The sequence below is a fragment of the Erpetoichthys calabaricus genome, chromosome 11, assembly GCF_900747795.2.
Source record: "Erpetoichthys calabaricus chromosome 11, fErpCal1.3, whole genome shotgun sequence".
NCBI lineage: Eukaryota > Metazoa > Chordata > Cladistia > Polypteriformes > Polypteridae > Erpetoichthys > Erpetoichthys calabaricus.
In genome coordinates, this window is record NC_041404.2 from 3,599,785 (window position 1) to 3,617,102 (window position 17,318).

General features: G+C 39.7%; 1 protein-coding gene across 1 annotated transcript; it reads left to right on the forward strand.

Annotated features, from left to right (window-relative positions):
- Positions 1-382: 382 nt before the first annotated feature.
- Positions 383-8,070, forward strand: LOC114660147 (proteinase-activated receptor 3-like). Its single transcript, XM_028812649.2, has 3 exons — positions 383-699; positions 1,846-1,944; positions 7,048-8,070. The coding sequence occupies exons 1-3, from the start codon at positions 615-617 to the stop codon at positions 8,061-8,063; spliced, it is 1,200 nt and encodes a 399-aa protein (XP_028668482.1). The 5' UTR covers positions 383-614; the 3' UTR covers positions 8,064-8,070.
- The last annotated feature ends 9,248 nt before the right edge of the window (positions 8,071-17,318 follow it).

The following is a 17,318-nucleotide window of genomic DNA, read 5'->3' on the forward strand; positions in this document are numbered from 1 at the left end:
ACAGGTCCTGTGCTTTGGAAGAAAATAGCCATAGCCTCCTTTTGCCTATTGATAATATACTATAGCCAAATGCCCAATATGTCCAAGTGGCTAAATGCAATGGTGGGACATAATGACAGCCTGACCAAGCTGTATTGGATGGTGATGGCCCTTTCTGCACCTGCTGTGTTAACTGGTCTTTCTGTTTATTTTAAAAGAAATGATGCAACTGGTCTTGACATTTTAAAAAGAAATGGCACGACTGTTTTGCTAATGGCATGAATAACAAGGAATTATTTTAAATTGAACGCAAATAGAAAATGACTTTCACACACTCAGCACACTCTCCCAAAATAGTGACGTACTTCGTGTGTGACCCATTTTGATTCGCTAATGAAACGTTTGGAAACTGTGGGCAGCATATTTCTTCAGATTGAGGTCATTCTGTTTAACTGGGTGTAGCTTCCAATTATTTAGAAATACCTTAAGTTCCAAATAAAAAAAAAAAAGAAAATCATTAGTGCAACCACATCCTGTAACAAGAAGTGGATTTGTTTGTCTGCTGAGTGACTTAGTGTTAGAGTCTGGTGTGATATCGCCAGTGCAGCAAGAACAAGAAGAAACGTCGTGCCATAATGAACATTTTACTTGCTGTTTTCTTTATTAGTGGTATATTTTGTTCAACTGGAAAACCTTTTGGATGGATAACCAGCAAACCCAGTAAGAAAAACTCTTTATTGAACTAATACATTTCTTGAACTTTTACACTCTATATAAAATTAGTATGTTATACCTTACAAGCTTGGCATTGTAAAGAGAAGCAATAGAAAGCAACAGAATGACAAGTAGAGCAAAGACAGAAAAATCACTTTATGTAGCTGACTGGAAACAGAGGATTAGCTTTAGATAAGCGGATTTTATTTGTCTAATTGTTAAAGTGAAAAACTATTAGAAATTTTAATGTGCAAAACTATTAGCTTTAGATAAGCGGATTTTATTTGTCTAATTGTTAAAGTGAAAAACTATTAGAAATTTTAATGTGCAAAACTATTAGCAGTGTTCTAAAATAAATTCAGTAAAAGTGTGATGCAGAGCACTGCATACGGTACATATATACAAATGTACTATATAGATATATTTATAATATTTATAGATAGATAGATAGATAGATAGATAGATAGATAGATAGATAGATAGATAGATAGATAGATGGAGATGGATTATACTGTACACATATATCTATCTATATATCTATTTTGGGTCCCCAACCCACTCTACTTCTGCGTGGGTTGAGGACTCCCCACTGGCCTAGGAGCCCCAAGTTGTGTCTTACCTTACTTAAGCCTAGAAACAGCTCTGTATCTTTTATGGGATTTGTGGCTGACTCCTTTATCCAAGGTGACATTCAAGATCAGCATACAACTAAATTACTCACATTTATTTGTTACTTGGAGTCTAAGTAGGTTAAGCAGCAGCTGAGGATCACACAATGAGTGATCTTAGTTACTGCAGCAGACTGCTTGTAAAATGCTAACTTGGCAGAGAAGTATGGGAGTGTTTGAAAAATCTTAGTTTTGGCATACTTAAAAATTTGAAAGTACTGATTAAAATTTGAAAGGGAAAAATGTTCTGTGCGCTCCCACAATCACATGTAATAATATTTTAACTTTGTCATTATATTTTTGGCTTTAAATGGTCCTGTGTCTGATTTTCATGTTCTTTTCCATTTGCGATAACTACATAAATAAAACTCAAATGTATGTACAGTATATACAGGTATATATGTATAGCTCAAGTTATTTTTTTCCCTTCTGTAGCCTGAAATCTATTACAACTGATACATGTTTTTATATTTCCTTTATTCAGCTGCCACCTTTACCCAAAGCAACTCACAGGCTCAGATGTCAATACACTGGAGTACTCGCAGGTCAGGAGACCAACACAACATTTCTCGGCAGGACAAAGGTGGGCATTGAACCAACAACCCTGGCGTTTAAAGTCTAACTGATCAGATGAGATGTATAACAGAAATCACATATCTCTTCGTGCCATGTGGGGGTCTGGCACTTCACCCAGGGTTTGCTCCTGTCTTGTTCCTGATGGTATGTGGATTGGCTCCAGGTCTCTAGGACCCTGAATCAGAATAAGTGGATTCATAAAAATGGAGGTCTGGGTGCTGTTTATTTATTTCTAGTGTGCTCTTTTTCCCAAAACAACTTAAATAAATCAATTAATGATAAATGTGGGTGGCGCAGTGGTAGCGCTGCTGCCTCGCAGTAAGGAGACCTGGGTTCGCTTCTCGGGTCCTCCCTGCGTGGAGTTTGCATGTTCTCCCTGTGTCTGCCTGGGTTTCCTCCAGGTGCTCTGGTTTCCTCCCACATTCCAAAGACATGCAGGTTAGGTGCACTGGTGATCCTAAATTGTCCCTGGTGTGTGTGTGTGTGTGTGTGTGCGTGCCCTGTGGTGTGCTGGCACCCTGCCTGGGATTTGTTCCTGCCTTGCGCCCTGGGATTGGCTTCAGCAGACCCCCCTGATCCTGTGTTAGGATATAGCAGGTTGGATAAATACTCCTGTAGCGCAGGAGCTTAGCCACTTTTCTTCAGTTTAGAGTGCCGCCCAGTACAACAACTTCACATTTTAACAGCATCAATATATAAAGATATAAGAAATGAGGCACTTTCATTTTGACTGCAACAAAATTTAAAAAATGCTTTATACTCCTAGCTGTAAATGTTTGTGTTTAACTAGTAGGGTGTGTTGAACAATTACTTAGTTGTGAGTTACCAACCATCCCTCTCAGGCTTTGAGGAGGTCAACCTTTACATACTGTGTGCTGTAAATCTTAAAGCCCGGAGTCAACTTGCATGCAATAACAATCTTCTAGCACTGAGGATATCAAAAAGGGTAACATTTTCAGATAGTGTCAGACTGGCTCATTTTCTAAAGATTTCCATGTTGCAACATGTTTTTGGGGTGGTATGTAGAGCATCCTGGCTTTGAGCCCTGCGTCTGGTTGTTGTTTCTGCATATTCACCCGATGTCTACGTGAGTTTTCCTCCGACACCTGTGTGCTTGCTTTTGTGACTTGTCCCTCTGTTTCCTGCCTTAAGTCTATTGCTGTCATGATAGGTTCCAGCCATCTTCAATCACACATTTGAGAAGGTTTTTGATAACACTATTAGTCGGTTATTTCTCTCTAATGATCAAGAGACAAACAGATGCACATTAGCAAATTCTTTAAACATTTGTTTTTACTTTTGAATTGAATTTAAATGTAATTATTACATGAACTTTTAAAGATAGCAATAAATTGTTTTAGTTTATTACAGCAAGGGGATGGATTCACTTTACATGGGATGTGATGATAATAGCATTTTGTGATATAAAATAACAGCACTAACAATATGAGACTTAAAGAGGTTCACTGTAGAAATGAAACCAAAACAGAGAAATGCATAAAAAGCACAGGATTTCAAAATAGAGCTATGTTTCAAATACAGAAAGAAAAGTGCGCACTGAATGTCTGGGGCAGAGTCACATGTAACATAACGGTATTCTGACATCTGATGGAAACATGCCGCTCAGCTCAGCATAATCCCCACATTCTTATTCTCCCAGTGTGCTTGAAACAAAGAGGAAGTCTCTGCCATCTGTCACCTTTTATGCATCACAATAATCTAACTGGGGTGGCAAAGTGGTGCAGTAGTTAGTAAAGCAGCCTCACATGTTCTGGTGACTGGAGTCAAATCCAGCCTGGCCACTGTCTGTGTGGAATTTGCCTTGATTTTTCTTGGGGTGTTTTCTCCAAAGTCTCAAACCTTTTGAGCCCATGGGTTTGGTTGTCAAGGGTTGGATCCTGCCTTGTGCGTGATGGGATATTCATCAGCTTTCCATTACATTAAAACTGACAAGAAGTTTCATTAATGTATAGATAGATAGATAGATAGATAGATAGATAGATAGATAGATAGATAGATAGATAGATAGATAGATAGATAGATAGATAGATAGATAGATAGATAGATACTTTATTAATCACAAGGGGAAATTCACATACTCCAGCAGAAGCATACTGATAAAAAACAATATTAAATTAAAAAATGATAAAAATGCAGGTATAACAGACAATAACTTTGTATAATGTTAACGTTTACCCCCCCCGGGTGGAACTGAAGAGTCGCATAGTGTGGGGGAGGAACGATCTCCTCAGTCTGTCAGTGGAGCAGGACATTGACAGTAGTCTGTCGCTGAAGTTGCTCCTCTGTCTGGAGATGATACTGTTCAGTGGATTCTCCATGCTTGACAGGAGCCTGTTCAGTGCCCGTCGCTCTGCCACAGATGTCAAAATGTCAAGCCCCGTGCCTACAATACAGCCTGCTTTCCTCACCAGTTTGTCCAGGCGTGAGGCGTCCCTCTTCTTTATGCTGCCTCCCCAGCACACCACCACGTAGAAGAAGGTGCTCGCCACAACCGTCTGATAGAACATCTGCAGCATCATATTGCAGATGTTGAAAGACTCCAGCCTTATAAGGAAGTATAATTGGCTCTGTCCTTTCTTACACAGAGCGTCAGTATTGGCAGTCCAGTCCAATTTATCATCCAGCTGCACTCCCAGATATTTATAGGTCTGCACCATCTGCACACAGTCACCTCTGATGATCACGGGATCCATGAGGGGCCTGGGCCTCCTAAAATCCACCACCAGCTCCTTGGTTTTGCTGGTGTTCAGTTGTAGGTGGTTTGAGTCGCACCATTTAACAAAGTCCTTGATTAGGTTCCTATACTCCTATGTAAGTGTATACTCCTATATGTAAGTGTACAGTATATCTTAATTTATTGCCTTCATAATATCCCTGTTCATGTTTTGTTATTGGGTACAGTATATACTGAGTGGCTAGTTTATTAAGCACACTTCTCAAGTAGTGTGTTGTGCCTCCTTTGGCCTTTTGCATGAATTCCTCGGGGCACTGATTCTACAAGATGCTAGTTGTAGAAATGATAGTTTTGCTCAGTTGCTGCAAATTGAATGGCTGCACAGTAATGCTGTGAAAAGCCCTTTCCACTTCTAAACCTCATCCAAAAGATGCTCTATAAGGTTAAGATCTGGGGACTCTGCAGGCCCCTGAAGTAATAAAAATGTGAACTCATGTTCTGAAACTGTTCAGTGCATTATCATGCTGGAGATGCCTATCTGAGAGCGGATAAACTGTAGCCATGAAGGGATGAATTTGGTCAGCAAAGATGCTCATATACAACATTTTGTTGAGTCCTTTTTCAGTGGAGATCAGGGGTCTTAACGTGTACCGGGAGCGGATAAAATGTAGCCATGAAGAGATTAAGTTGGTCAGCAAAGATACTCATATACAACTTTTGGTTGAGTCCTTCTTCAGTGGAGATCAGGGATCTTAATATGTATGGGGAGGACCTTCCACACACCATTACACTGCCACCACCAGCCTGTTCTGTTGAGATTAAACAGTAAGGTTCCAAGGACTCAAGTTGCTTGCACAAAATTCGAATCCTTCCAAGGGTACAAAACCTTTTTTTAACCACATTTTGTATTTTAATTTCAGTAATCAAAAACAACAAATGACAAAAATGAAAAAAAATATCGGCAATATTCATCAACAACCCCCTTGCAACACCCAACCTCTGTCCCACTCTTACAAAACTACCATGTAAAAGGGTCCTCAATTAGATTAAAAGTTAATGATACTGGTGCAGATTGGTGAGACTTTGACCAACAAGATGCACTAAACTTGAAACAAGAGAGGGAAGAATCAGGGAAAGGAAGAGTTAAGGATGTAAAATTAATAGCACAATGTGACCCCCAGCCAGCCAGCACCCAAGCAAATGCACAGCAGCTTGCCATTTCTCTGTTTTGGAGCCCAAAGATCTGCTGATATGCATTGCCGAATATTCAAGTAGAGTTAAAGAAAGAGTATTTCCAGAAGTTTACATAGAACGAGTCAGAACAGTTTCAGTGAGAGACCACAATTAGTTTTGTGGAGATGGCACCGTGAGGGAATAACCTCTGCTGGATAGACGTCAGGTTAGGAACATGGATTATTCTGACAAAACTACTTCTTTCATTCTTCAGCGATTCTTATTTGATGCTTATGTGCCCGCTGGAGATGAGCTTTCTTGCTTTCTGTTGACAACACTGGCCCCCAATATGTTCTTCAGCTTTTGTAGCCCATTGATATCCAGTTCCAATAAAAGGTACATTCTTAAATGTCATACTGCACACCGATTATCAATTTAGATGTGATTTGTCTGGTTTGGGCAATCTGCTTGTATGATTCTTGTCACTCTCCTTTGACACCTTAGACTCACAAGTTGTTTTTGTACACAGCATTACCTATCACTCTTATTTGCTTTTACGCATCTATCTCCATAAACCCTTGAAGTAATTGTATGTGAAAAGGCCAAGACAAGGAGCTGCTAGAACTGAAACAACTAGCACCAGCCATCATGTCATGTTCAAATTCACTAATTCCATTCCAGCACTCAACTGAACACTCAACTGAACTGATGCCACAAACTTCATTTATATCACATGCTTCTGTAAGGTGCCACATGACTTGGTAAAATGCAGACTTAGTGAGGCGGTACAGGATGTGCCTCTTAAACTGGCGACTCAATGTAGGGTGATAAGGCTTATTATGAACAATGGCTAACAAAAGACTTGTGGGCATTAGGACTGGGCTGATCTCCCAATCAGATGTCATTTGTGGACTTCTGTTTTTTATGAATTGTTCTTTTGAAGGCCACACTGGTATCAACTGAATTTAATACCTTCATTCATTTGATAACTCATAATTGCATTTATGAAACAACTCTACTTTTTCCATGTATTGTATTTTAGATAAAGTCAAATCACAATAAATATATAGTCAATTCAAACAAAAGCAAAATACAAACTTCTGAAAGATTAATATTGAAAATTACAATAAATCATCATATTATGGTTCTTTTATTGCTGACAGGTGGAAAATGTTTCTGCTGCTTTGATCCTTCTTTTGTATTGTAACTTATTGACCATACTTCCTTTTTTCCCTTTTTTAGGCAGATCATACTCTGCAAAGGAAGTGACTAAAAATGGAACTAAATTGTATATTCTGAATGAGACTGATATTTCCTTGATAAAGGGCAAAGTCAGTACTATGGTGGTGCCAGCACTGTACAGTCTGGTGTTCGCAATTGGGGTACCAGCCAATCTGATTGCTTTGTGGGTCTTACTGTTTAAAGTCAAGAGGCTTCCATCTACCATCTTGCTCATCAACCTGGCCCTGACAGACCTCCTATTTTTGCTGTTCCTGCCATTTAAAATTGTTTATCATTTTCTGGGAAGCATTTGGATCTTTGGAGAGACCTTATGCCGAATTGGGACTGCATTCTTCTATGGAAACATGTATGGTTCGGTCCTGTGCCTCATGTTTATTAGCATTGACAGATATTTGGCTCTCATCCATCCATTTGCTGCAAAAAGATTACGAAGTAAAGGCCTGGCTCTGTTCTTCAATATTCTTGTTTGGGTCATTGTGCTCAGCTCAATGTCATTGTTTACATTCACTCAGCAAACCTACAACTTTACTAACACCGACATCGTCACCTGCCATGATTTCATTCCCAAAGAGAAGCAAAACACAATGTTCCTTTACTACTTCATGGCTCTTGTGTGTCTGGAATTTCTCCTTCCATTTGCTGTCATTGTATTTTGCTGTTTCAGAATTGTGAGGTGCCTGATGAAGAGTCAGGATGACCACACTCGTGCTTTGAAGATCACAGTCTTGGTGGTGGTGGTTTTTGCAGTGTGCTTTTTGCCCAGCAATATTGTTTTACTTCTCCTGTATTCGAGATTCAGTAACTTATACTTTGAATACATTGTCTGCCTAGTTTTGAGTAGTTTTAACAGCTGTATTGACCCGTTTATTTATTATTATGTTTCAGAAGATTTCAGGTCTAAAATATGTTTATCATTTACATGGACGGTCAAAAACCAAAAATCAGACAGCTCAACGAGATTCCTGAAAGGAGAAACACTTTCTTCGACAAAAAAAAACTCAATAGGCTATCTCTAAGGATGATCGCAGACATGGCAAAACGTCAAAATGTCCATCTCAATGGCACAAAATGGCAATGTGACAGTTTTACCCATATTTATGTTAAATATTTGCTTTGTACTGTTCTTTTATACAAACTGAATAAAATGAGCTCCAAAAATGACTCTACACGCTGGGAAAAATGCACGACTGCTTCTAAAGCACATTCTAAAAATTGACAATTTTGACACTCTGTATGGGACATATCCAGTTATCTTTATAAAAACATTTCAGTGTACATTTCAGTCCTCTCCTGGGCACCTTCTATAAGAAGCTTGCATGTTCTCTCTTTGTGGACTTATCGTTGGCTTCTCCAGTTTCCCTCCAACACAAGGTGTTTTAGGTTAACAGTTAACTATAAAGTGGTCCATTATGGGTATATGTGTAAGTGTGCCAGAGAACCAGGTAAGTAGTTTAGAAAATGGATGGAATGTGTGAGTGGTGCCTTGTTCATGCCATATAGCTCCAGGGTCCTTGCTTTGAACCCTGGCCTGGTCACCTACCCTGTGCAATTTTGTCATCTTATCTACTTGTCCAAATTTTCTTAGGGTCTTCTTCCCAAAGAAATGCATCTTGGGTTAATAATTATTTGTATACTGACCATTTTGAACAAGTATGAGCAGGTGGATAAGTGTGTTGTTTGATCGATGGTCCGCCTCTTGCCTTACACCCTTTGCTGCTCGGAGAGCCTCTGGCTCCTAAACACTCTGCACAGGACAAAAGGTGGTTTCAGAAAATCGATAGACCAAGAATATAATTAAGAACAAATGTCTTCATCAAGTAAATGACAGGTAATACACCGACTCAGCCTTGCAACATCACATGTTTTGGCCTCTGTGTTATAGAAAAGTCACTACAGAAAGAGCAACTAAACTGATTCCAGGACTGAGAGGTATGAACTACAAGGAAAGACTAAAGGAGCAGAAATTTTTCAGTTTACGCAAAAGGACCTGATGTACCTGATGGAAATGTTTAAAATTATGAAGGGCAGTGCAGTGAACCCCTGTTGTTACTTTCAAATACATTCTTCAACAAGAACACAGAGACATGGTTGGAAGCAACTTCATGTTCTTTTGGAGAATCTATGAGAAGTCAGTTGCCTCTTCAAAACTGTTCTGTACTGTTATGTATATTTCAAATTTAAAACTACCCTGTTTATTGTAGATACGGGCTCCTGAGGAGCTATAATTTATTTTTAATAAAGTCTTTACTACCTTAATTTACATATGTATTATATGTACTGTATTGTAATAAGGAAAAATAAAACCACTTCTTAGATCTGCAACAAATGTACTCTTTGATAAAGTACTAAGATTTAATTCTGTAGACTGTCTACTTCTCAACATGTATTATTATTTTTTATTTAATTTTTCATACTTTTTTCGGTTTATAATATAAAACATTCATGTGTTTGAACTTGCACACTCTTTAGTAGGTTTATTATTTAAAAGGTACTATTCAGAAGTAGTTTATAGGTTGTGGAGACTGGCTCGGACACAGACAGGCAGACACACTCATGTCACCCAACACACGTTTATTTACACTACTATTTACAATTACGGTGCCACAAACCCCAATCTTCCCCAAAGTCCAGGCCAACCACTCTGCCTCTTCGGACCGCCTCCTTCTCTCTTTCTATCACCTTGTCCTGCTTCCACCCGACTCCAGCCTCGAATGAAGGGAGGTGGCCCCTTTTATCCATACCCGGATGTGCTCCAGGTGTGCACTGGCAATCCCGCGGACACGCTCCAGTGTGGCGGAAATGCCAGCTGTCCTCCCGGAAGCACTCCGGGTGTTCCCTCTCTTCTTCCCCCCAGCACTTCCTGGTGTGACGGAAGTACTGGGGTCCAGGGTCCTTCGGGCAGGGGGACGCCCCCTGGCGGTGACCACGGGCCCCTACAGGGTTGGGCTTCCAAGCCCTGTACCCGTGGCCCCCAATACAACCAGGGCAGATGCCACCTCGCGGTCTGGAGGAGGAATGAGCCCTCCTCCTGTCTTCCTGGGCGTACCGGCCGGGCATGAGCCCCATCCAGGTGCCACAGTGTTCAGAAGGTCTTAGTCTCTCTGAAGCCACACGTGTAATATATACATTGCATCTGGAAAGTATTCACAGCGCATCACTTTTTCCACATTTTGTTATGTTACAGCCTTATTCCAAAATGGACTAAATTAAGTTTTTACCTCAGAATTCTACACACAACACCCCATAATGACAACGTGAAAAAAGTTTACTTGAGGTTTTTGCAAATTTATTAAAAATAAAAAAACTGAGAAATCCCATGTACATAAGTATTCACAGCCTTTGCTCAATACTTTGTCGATGCCCCTTTGGCAGCAATTCCAGCCTCAAGTCTTGTTGAATATGATGCCACAAGCTTGGCACACCTATCCTTGGCCAGTTTCGGCCCATTCCTCTTTGCAGCACCTCTCAAGCTCCATCAGGTTGGATGGGAAGCGTCGGTGCACAGCCATTTTAAGATCTCTCCAGAGATGTTCAATCGGATTCAAGTCTGGGCTCTGGCTGGGCCACTCAAGGACATTCACAGAGTTGTCCTGAAGCCACTCCTTTGATATCTTGGCTGTGTGTTTAGGGTCGTTGTCCTGTTGAAAGATGAACCGTCGCCCCAGTTTGAGGTCAAGAGCGCTCTGGAGCAGGTTTTCATCCAGGATGTCTCTGTACATTTCTGCAGTCATCTTTCCCTTTATCCTGACTAGTCTCCAGGTCCCTGCCACTGAAAAACATCCCCACAGCATGATGCTGCCATCACCATGCTTCACTGTAGGGATGGTATTGGCCTGGTGATGAGCGATGCCTGGTTTCCTCCAAACGTGATGCCTGGCATTCACACCAAAGAGTTCAATCTTTGTCTCATCAGACCAGAGAATTTAATTTGCACTGTATATATATACACACACGTCTGGAGACAACCATGAGTGAATTGTGCTTAAAACTGGGTGGGAACAGTTACACAGCTCACTGAATGTCACATTTCTAAACCAATCTGACATCTCATGAAGGCAGCTCTCAGAGCAGGGGCAATGATTTTGAACTGCAAAAATCAGGTGCTCTTGTTAACCTGACCTGACAGAAGGCAAGCAACAATGAACCATCTACAGTCAGAAAGTATTCTAAAAAACCTTATTGGATATACTGTATGAGAGCACATTGCCTAATTTCTAAAAATAAATAAAACCTGATGCAAGGGAAAAACCTGGTAAATATGGATGATATGTTGTTGCTATATTCATGAAAATCTGAACTGCAAAACATGCATTTGAAGTAACCGATGTGCCACACTCTGCAAAACGGACTGATGTTGAGAAAGCTGATAACAAAGAGTCACCGGTGGTGCAGATTTTGGTACTCAAAACACCTAAAACAACAGTTCTGCTAAAATGACACCAGTAAAACTAGGGAGAAGGCTGCACAACATCCACCTTCTGACTGCACATCTAAACAAATAACTAAAGAAAGTTAACATTATTATCTAATTGCAAATCCAAGCATGCCATGGCAAACTAGCTGTAAAGTTTTAACACACTGTATATTCATAGACCACAATACTTATTTACTGTTGTTATGTCATAAAGTGATGCAAAAGTTAAAATGGCCAAAAGATATTATAGCAGACAGAGGCACTTGTCAAATTTGTGGAGCCCAGTAGCTGCAGGGCTCTACGTGTGTTTGGGTCTGTCCATTGTCGCAGCACTCATTACAATGTGCAAAACAATTATTAAGCTTCAGTTACTTTGTGCTACTGCTCTCCCGATTGGATAACAGCAAATTTAGCTTTTCATTTTCTCTCAGATTCAAGCCTTTTGCTCAATTTTATTTTGCTGTCGCCCTGATACCCCAGCAGTGGTTTAAAACACATGGACTGAAGAAACTGGGATTTTGCACCGATTCACTACACCCTTTCTAATGAGTTTGCACTCTTACTTCAGAATCACATCTGACCCCACGAGACTAAAAAGGTCTGTACTGTCATATACAATACAATACAATACAATTTATTTTTGTATAGCCCAAAATCACACAAGAAGTGCCCTGCCTCTTGACAGCCCCCCAGCCTTGACTCTATAGGAAGGCAAGGAAAAACTCCACCCAAAAAAACTAGTAGGCATTTGGGAAAGGCAGTTCAAAGAGAGAGCCCTTTGCAGGTAGGTTGGGTGTGCAGTGGGTGTCAAAAAGAAGGGAGTCAATACAATACAATACACAGAACAAAAGACAAGTAATCCTCAATACAGTATAATAGTAAAATAAAAATATCTACACATCTACAGAGTACGGAAAAATTCTCGTTACTAGTTATTCAACACACAACACGTTGCCATGATCAGTGAGTATAACAACCATACCTTGAAACTTCTCTCTTCCTTACATCAAGGCTTCTGTCTTCTTTATCTCAACCTCAACAGAATTTCAGCTGTGTTCTTGAATGTTTTCAAAGGGTGTTTTCATATTGTTCATGCTAAACTTAACAAAGAAATGGAAGAAATAAGCAGACTAATAATAAAAAGATTTTGCAAATGCTACATAAATAATCTCATTCCCAGTAATCATGAGATGGCCTTGTTTACTGTCATAATTAAAGAAAGTCTAAGGTCAATGAGCTATCAGCAGTTTTGCCTTTTATGAACTTTTTCTCTAGACTGTAAATAAAAATATCCAGAGTAGCTAAGCAGTATTGATTGTATGGAATCAAGACAAATAATGTTCAACAAATACCTTACTGTTTTGTATTTTGTTGTACCCGTTTTTTGCTGTGTTTTTTCAAATGAAGTAGAAATATTCCCAACCCACTGTTATGCTCTGTTCACGTCAGCCCTGTTTAATTTTAACGCAACTCCAATGTACCTTAGTGTGTCCATTTTTACACGTCCTTGCTTTTTTGAGTCCAACCACAAATGACTGCAAAGATGAAATGAACAGTAATGTTTAGATCAAAACAACATTCTTCTGATTTAGCCCTAGACGGTATAAACTAAACATGGAAACAAACTGAATCTGGCAGTGTCCTTCTATTATGCTAAATGTTAAAAGTAGGAAAGAAGCGTGTTCATACCATCCTCTAGGGCAGTGGTTCACAAACATGGTCCTGAGGAACCACTGTGGCTGCAGGGTTTTATTCAAACCAAATTCTTAATTAGTGATAATAACTGATCTCATTTATTTAAATGATCTTTTTTCCCTTGTCTTATTCTGCTTTTAGAAAAGCACAGCAGTATGATTTTTACATTTATAATACATTTAGAAATATTTCTACTTTGCTTTAAATGCACACCTCTCTTTTGTTGTTGGCCCAGTTTGTTATTTTTTGTGCAGTTTGCACCTTTCATTGTATCTTAATAATGATTATTAAAACAAACAGAACTGACAGCCCGGTAAACAACACTGAATGATGAAAGGCTGCAATAACTTTAGCATCAGACCCGCTAATTAGTGGATAATAAATTAAACAATCAGAACACCTGGAAAAGCAGAATGAAAATCAGGCTGAAAATTGTTAAAATGTTATATATATATCCCATTATACTGTAAGTGCTTAGTACATTTTAATAAAAAGACTGAGTTTGGGATGCACTACTAACACTATCCAGTACACTCTTGTGATGGTAAGCCGACTCTAATGTCAGCAAACACTTGCTGGGTCCTTTCAGGACCTTGAATTAAACAGATTATCATGTATTATTTAATGATACATCTCTCAATTTCAGGATTAATAAAACTCAAGGTTGAATGCACATTTACCTTTATTTGCTTAGCTGAAGCCTTTATCCAAAATAACTTATAATGGAGGTCAACGTAATCAAGTCACATCAGTCTGGGGACTGTTCTGAATAAGTGTAGCAGGGCAAGTTCCAATAGTTGATCACCACAAGCAAAGAGCTACAAACCTAGCATAACATAAAAAAACGATTAATTAACCAAATGACAGATATCCACAGTGCAAAAAACATTCATTAGAAATTTGACAGACCATCTCATAACAGGGTTTTCAATCATTTCTTAAACTTGTTGAGAGAGTCAGTAGTTTGGATGAAGATGGGAAGCTCATTCCAACAAGTAGGAGTTACACACGGAAAGAGCCTGGATTGAGATTTGATACCAAGGGTACCAGAGGTGGCATGACCAGGTGCTGTTCATTGGCAGACCTGAATGGATCACAAGGAAATCAGCACCTCACCAGTGTCTCCATATGCACAGGTGCTAACCCACTGACAGCTCCGCAGGCCAAGTATCAAGGATTTGAACTTAACGTGTGATACTTCAGGGAGCCAATGTAGCAACCTGAAGACAGGAATGACATGTGCCCTTCTTGACTGGCTGAATAGAAGATGGGCTGCTGCATTTTGGACCATCTGCAGTGATTTGATAATGCATGCAGGTCCTCCTGTTAGTTGTGAGTTGCCGTAATCCAGATTTGACAAGACCAAAGCCTGGAGCAGACATTGTGCTGCATACCTGGTCGGATAAGGTCAGATAATGTCAATGTTATACAGAATGAATCTGCATGAATGATAGACAGTTGAAATGTGGTGAAGGAAAGATTAGTGAAATGTTAAACAGATGAACAATATTTACAATTGACATAGTTACAAATCAACGAATGATTATGCAAGACTTATAACCGTGTGACTATTCTTGTACAAAGGGTAAGTATAAGCTGTACAGACACAAAACCGGGTATCTTAGCGGCTTTTTAAAATAACTAATATTAAAATGATTAACAATAAAATGACTATAACTTTTTAATATGTACATTTAACGTTTTTGTTGCCACATTAAAAAGACAATTAAAAAAAACTCTTCCAACCAAGTGTCAGCAATAAAACATAATGGTGCTTTCAAATAGTAGAAGGCACTGTAAAATCTCAAATGAAAAAAAGAAACTGTGATATTCATACTGCATTCCATCCTGACCAGGACCACCCCAAGGTTGCGTACTTGCTTGGCAGATGTTAGTGACAATGAGCCAAGCCATGCTAAGATGGCAAGTGGAACAGAATGACTGGCCGCTATAATAGGAAGCTCTGTCTTTCCCAGGTTGAGCTGTAGATGCTGGGCCTTCATCCAGGCTGAAATACCAATAAGACATGCAGAGACTAGCTGATCATGTGTTGTCCTTAGGAAGGAATGAGAGGCATAGCTTTGTATCATCAGCATAGCACTGATATGAGAAACCATGTTATTGGATGATGGGGCCCAGTGAGGTGGTGTTAAGAAACATGAGTAGAGGACCCAGCACTGAACCCCTTGGCATCCCATGAAAGTCTGATGCATGGTAGGATCTGCCCAAGATATAGGACTCAGACCATCCAAGAGCAGTCCTGGTGGTGCCAAGGTCACAGAGGGTGGAAAGAAGGATTCCATGGTTGACTGTGTAAAAGGCAGAGGCGAGATCTAGAAAGATCAGGAATGATGACATGTTGGAAGCTCTCGCTAACCTTTGCTGGTCAACCACATTTAGTACAGCTGTGTGAGTAGATTGGTTATTATTAAGTCAGACTGGTTGAGACTGAGCAATCTCTTCTGAAAAGGAAAGAAGGGACTTGAGTAGACACAGTGCGTTCAAGTGTTTTAGAAGGAAAAGAAAGGAGAGAGACAGGCCTGTATTTGGTAACTTTGGATGAATTAAGTGTCTTTTTGAGGAGTGGTGTCATCAAAGCGTGTTTGAACATGGAAAGGTACCTTAGCTGAGTGAGGTGTTAATGATGTGTATAATTGTAAAAATGAGACTGGGAGAGATATTCTGAAGGAGATGTGGACAGGTAGTGGGGTGGTTGAGAAGAGATTGGAAACATCAGGGGCAGAGAGTGGAGAAAATATTTGGTGACACTTGGAAGGAGGCATAATGAGTGACAGTGATGCTGACAACTGACTGCAGCCAGCATTTCCTGGAAGAAAGCAGCAAAGTCATCAGCAGTAAACGATGATGAAATAGAAGGTGGAGCAGGGTTAAGAAGGAAGGAGGTGAAAGTGGAGGAAAGAGAGCATGTGTTAGTAGTGCTGTTAATACTGGTCTGATAGAAACATACCTTAGAGATGATGGTGGCAGAAGAGACAGATGATAGAAGAGACTGATACTTATCCAGACCTGCCTAAGCCTTTGACTTCCTCTAAGAAAGAAGAGCAAGAACGTCTGTAGCAGGAGGATTGTCCAGGTGGTTGTTCAGGTCCCTGATGATTAGAAGTGGGCTGCTGTTATCTGGGAGAGAAGAGAGCAGTTCATTCAGTTTATTGAGAAAGTTCTTGAGAAAACCTGGAGGTCAATAAATAACAACAATGTTAATGTTAACAGAATGGGAGACAGTTAACTGTATGGTAATCAAAGGCAATATATTTGCATACAGCACCTAGGGAGCTGAAACTTTAGTTATTTGACAGAAGGATACCTGTCGTTCCACCACCACATGTGGAATGGCAAGTATGGGTGAAGCTGAAACTGGAGTAAAGTGCTGTTGGTGTTGCTATGTTTTCTGGGCGAATCCATGTCTCTATCACAGCCATCACTTGGTAATACTTTTGGGTGGTGAAAACTGGAATGAAGTCTGCTTGGTTGACTGCAGACCGGCAATTCCACAAGCCAAAGGAGAAAGAAGGTGTCTGAAGAAGTGGCTTGATTAAGTAGAATTAGATTGTCTGCTAAAGGGGCAAGAGAAATGCCTCAGTGTTAACAAAAGAAATGTATTGTTAGAAACATGCTGAAGAAGAAGAATTAAGAGGAAAAACGTTACCTTTGTTAAATACGAGTGTCAAGCTGCTTTGTTTGATGTCCTTGCTCGATGGATTCGCAATCTTTACACAGTAGATCTGCCGACGCTTTGCCTGATGCTTAAGCAAAGCACTTTAAGTTTCTTTAAGTAGGGAGCAGCTAATTGAGTCCAGCTACGAGTATTGAAGCAACCAGCAACACTTTAGAATATACTAATACTGCTGAATAAAAGACTAATAATAAAATAAATGTGGCCAGTTTATTAATAAATTAAGGACGGTTCAAAACTTGCTCAACAACGGCAGTGTTTATGTTGTACAATGCAATACTATCCTGGTGTAAAGTAACATTCAAGAGAACAACATCAAGTGCACATGTTGTTTGAAGCAGACATTTTATGAAAAAAAAATTTTTTTATAAAATGGTCACTCAGAATAGAATAAGCATCACCTTTTCATGTACAGGTTATTGAACTATATGTGAAAATATTTGGTTTTGTCTCAGGCAAAGCTTTTAC

Coding starts and splice junctions, on each gene's coding strand:
- LOC114660147 (XM_028812649.2), top strand. CDS start 615: ATGAACATTTTACTTGCTGTTTTCTTTATTAGTGGTATATTTTGTTCA. Junction 700..1,845: donor ATGGATAACCAGCAAACCCA/GTAAGAAAAACT, acceptor TCCTTTATTCAG/CTGCCACCTTTACCCAAAGC. Junction 1,945..7,047: donor CATTTCTCGGCAGGACAAAG/GTGGGCATTGAA, acceptor TCCCTTTTTTAG/GCAGATCATACTCTGCAAAG.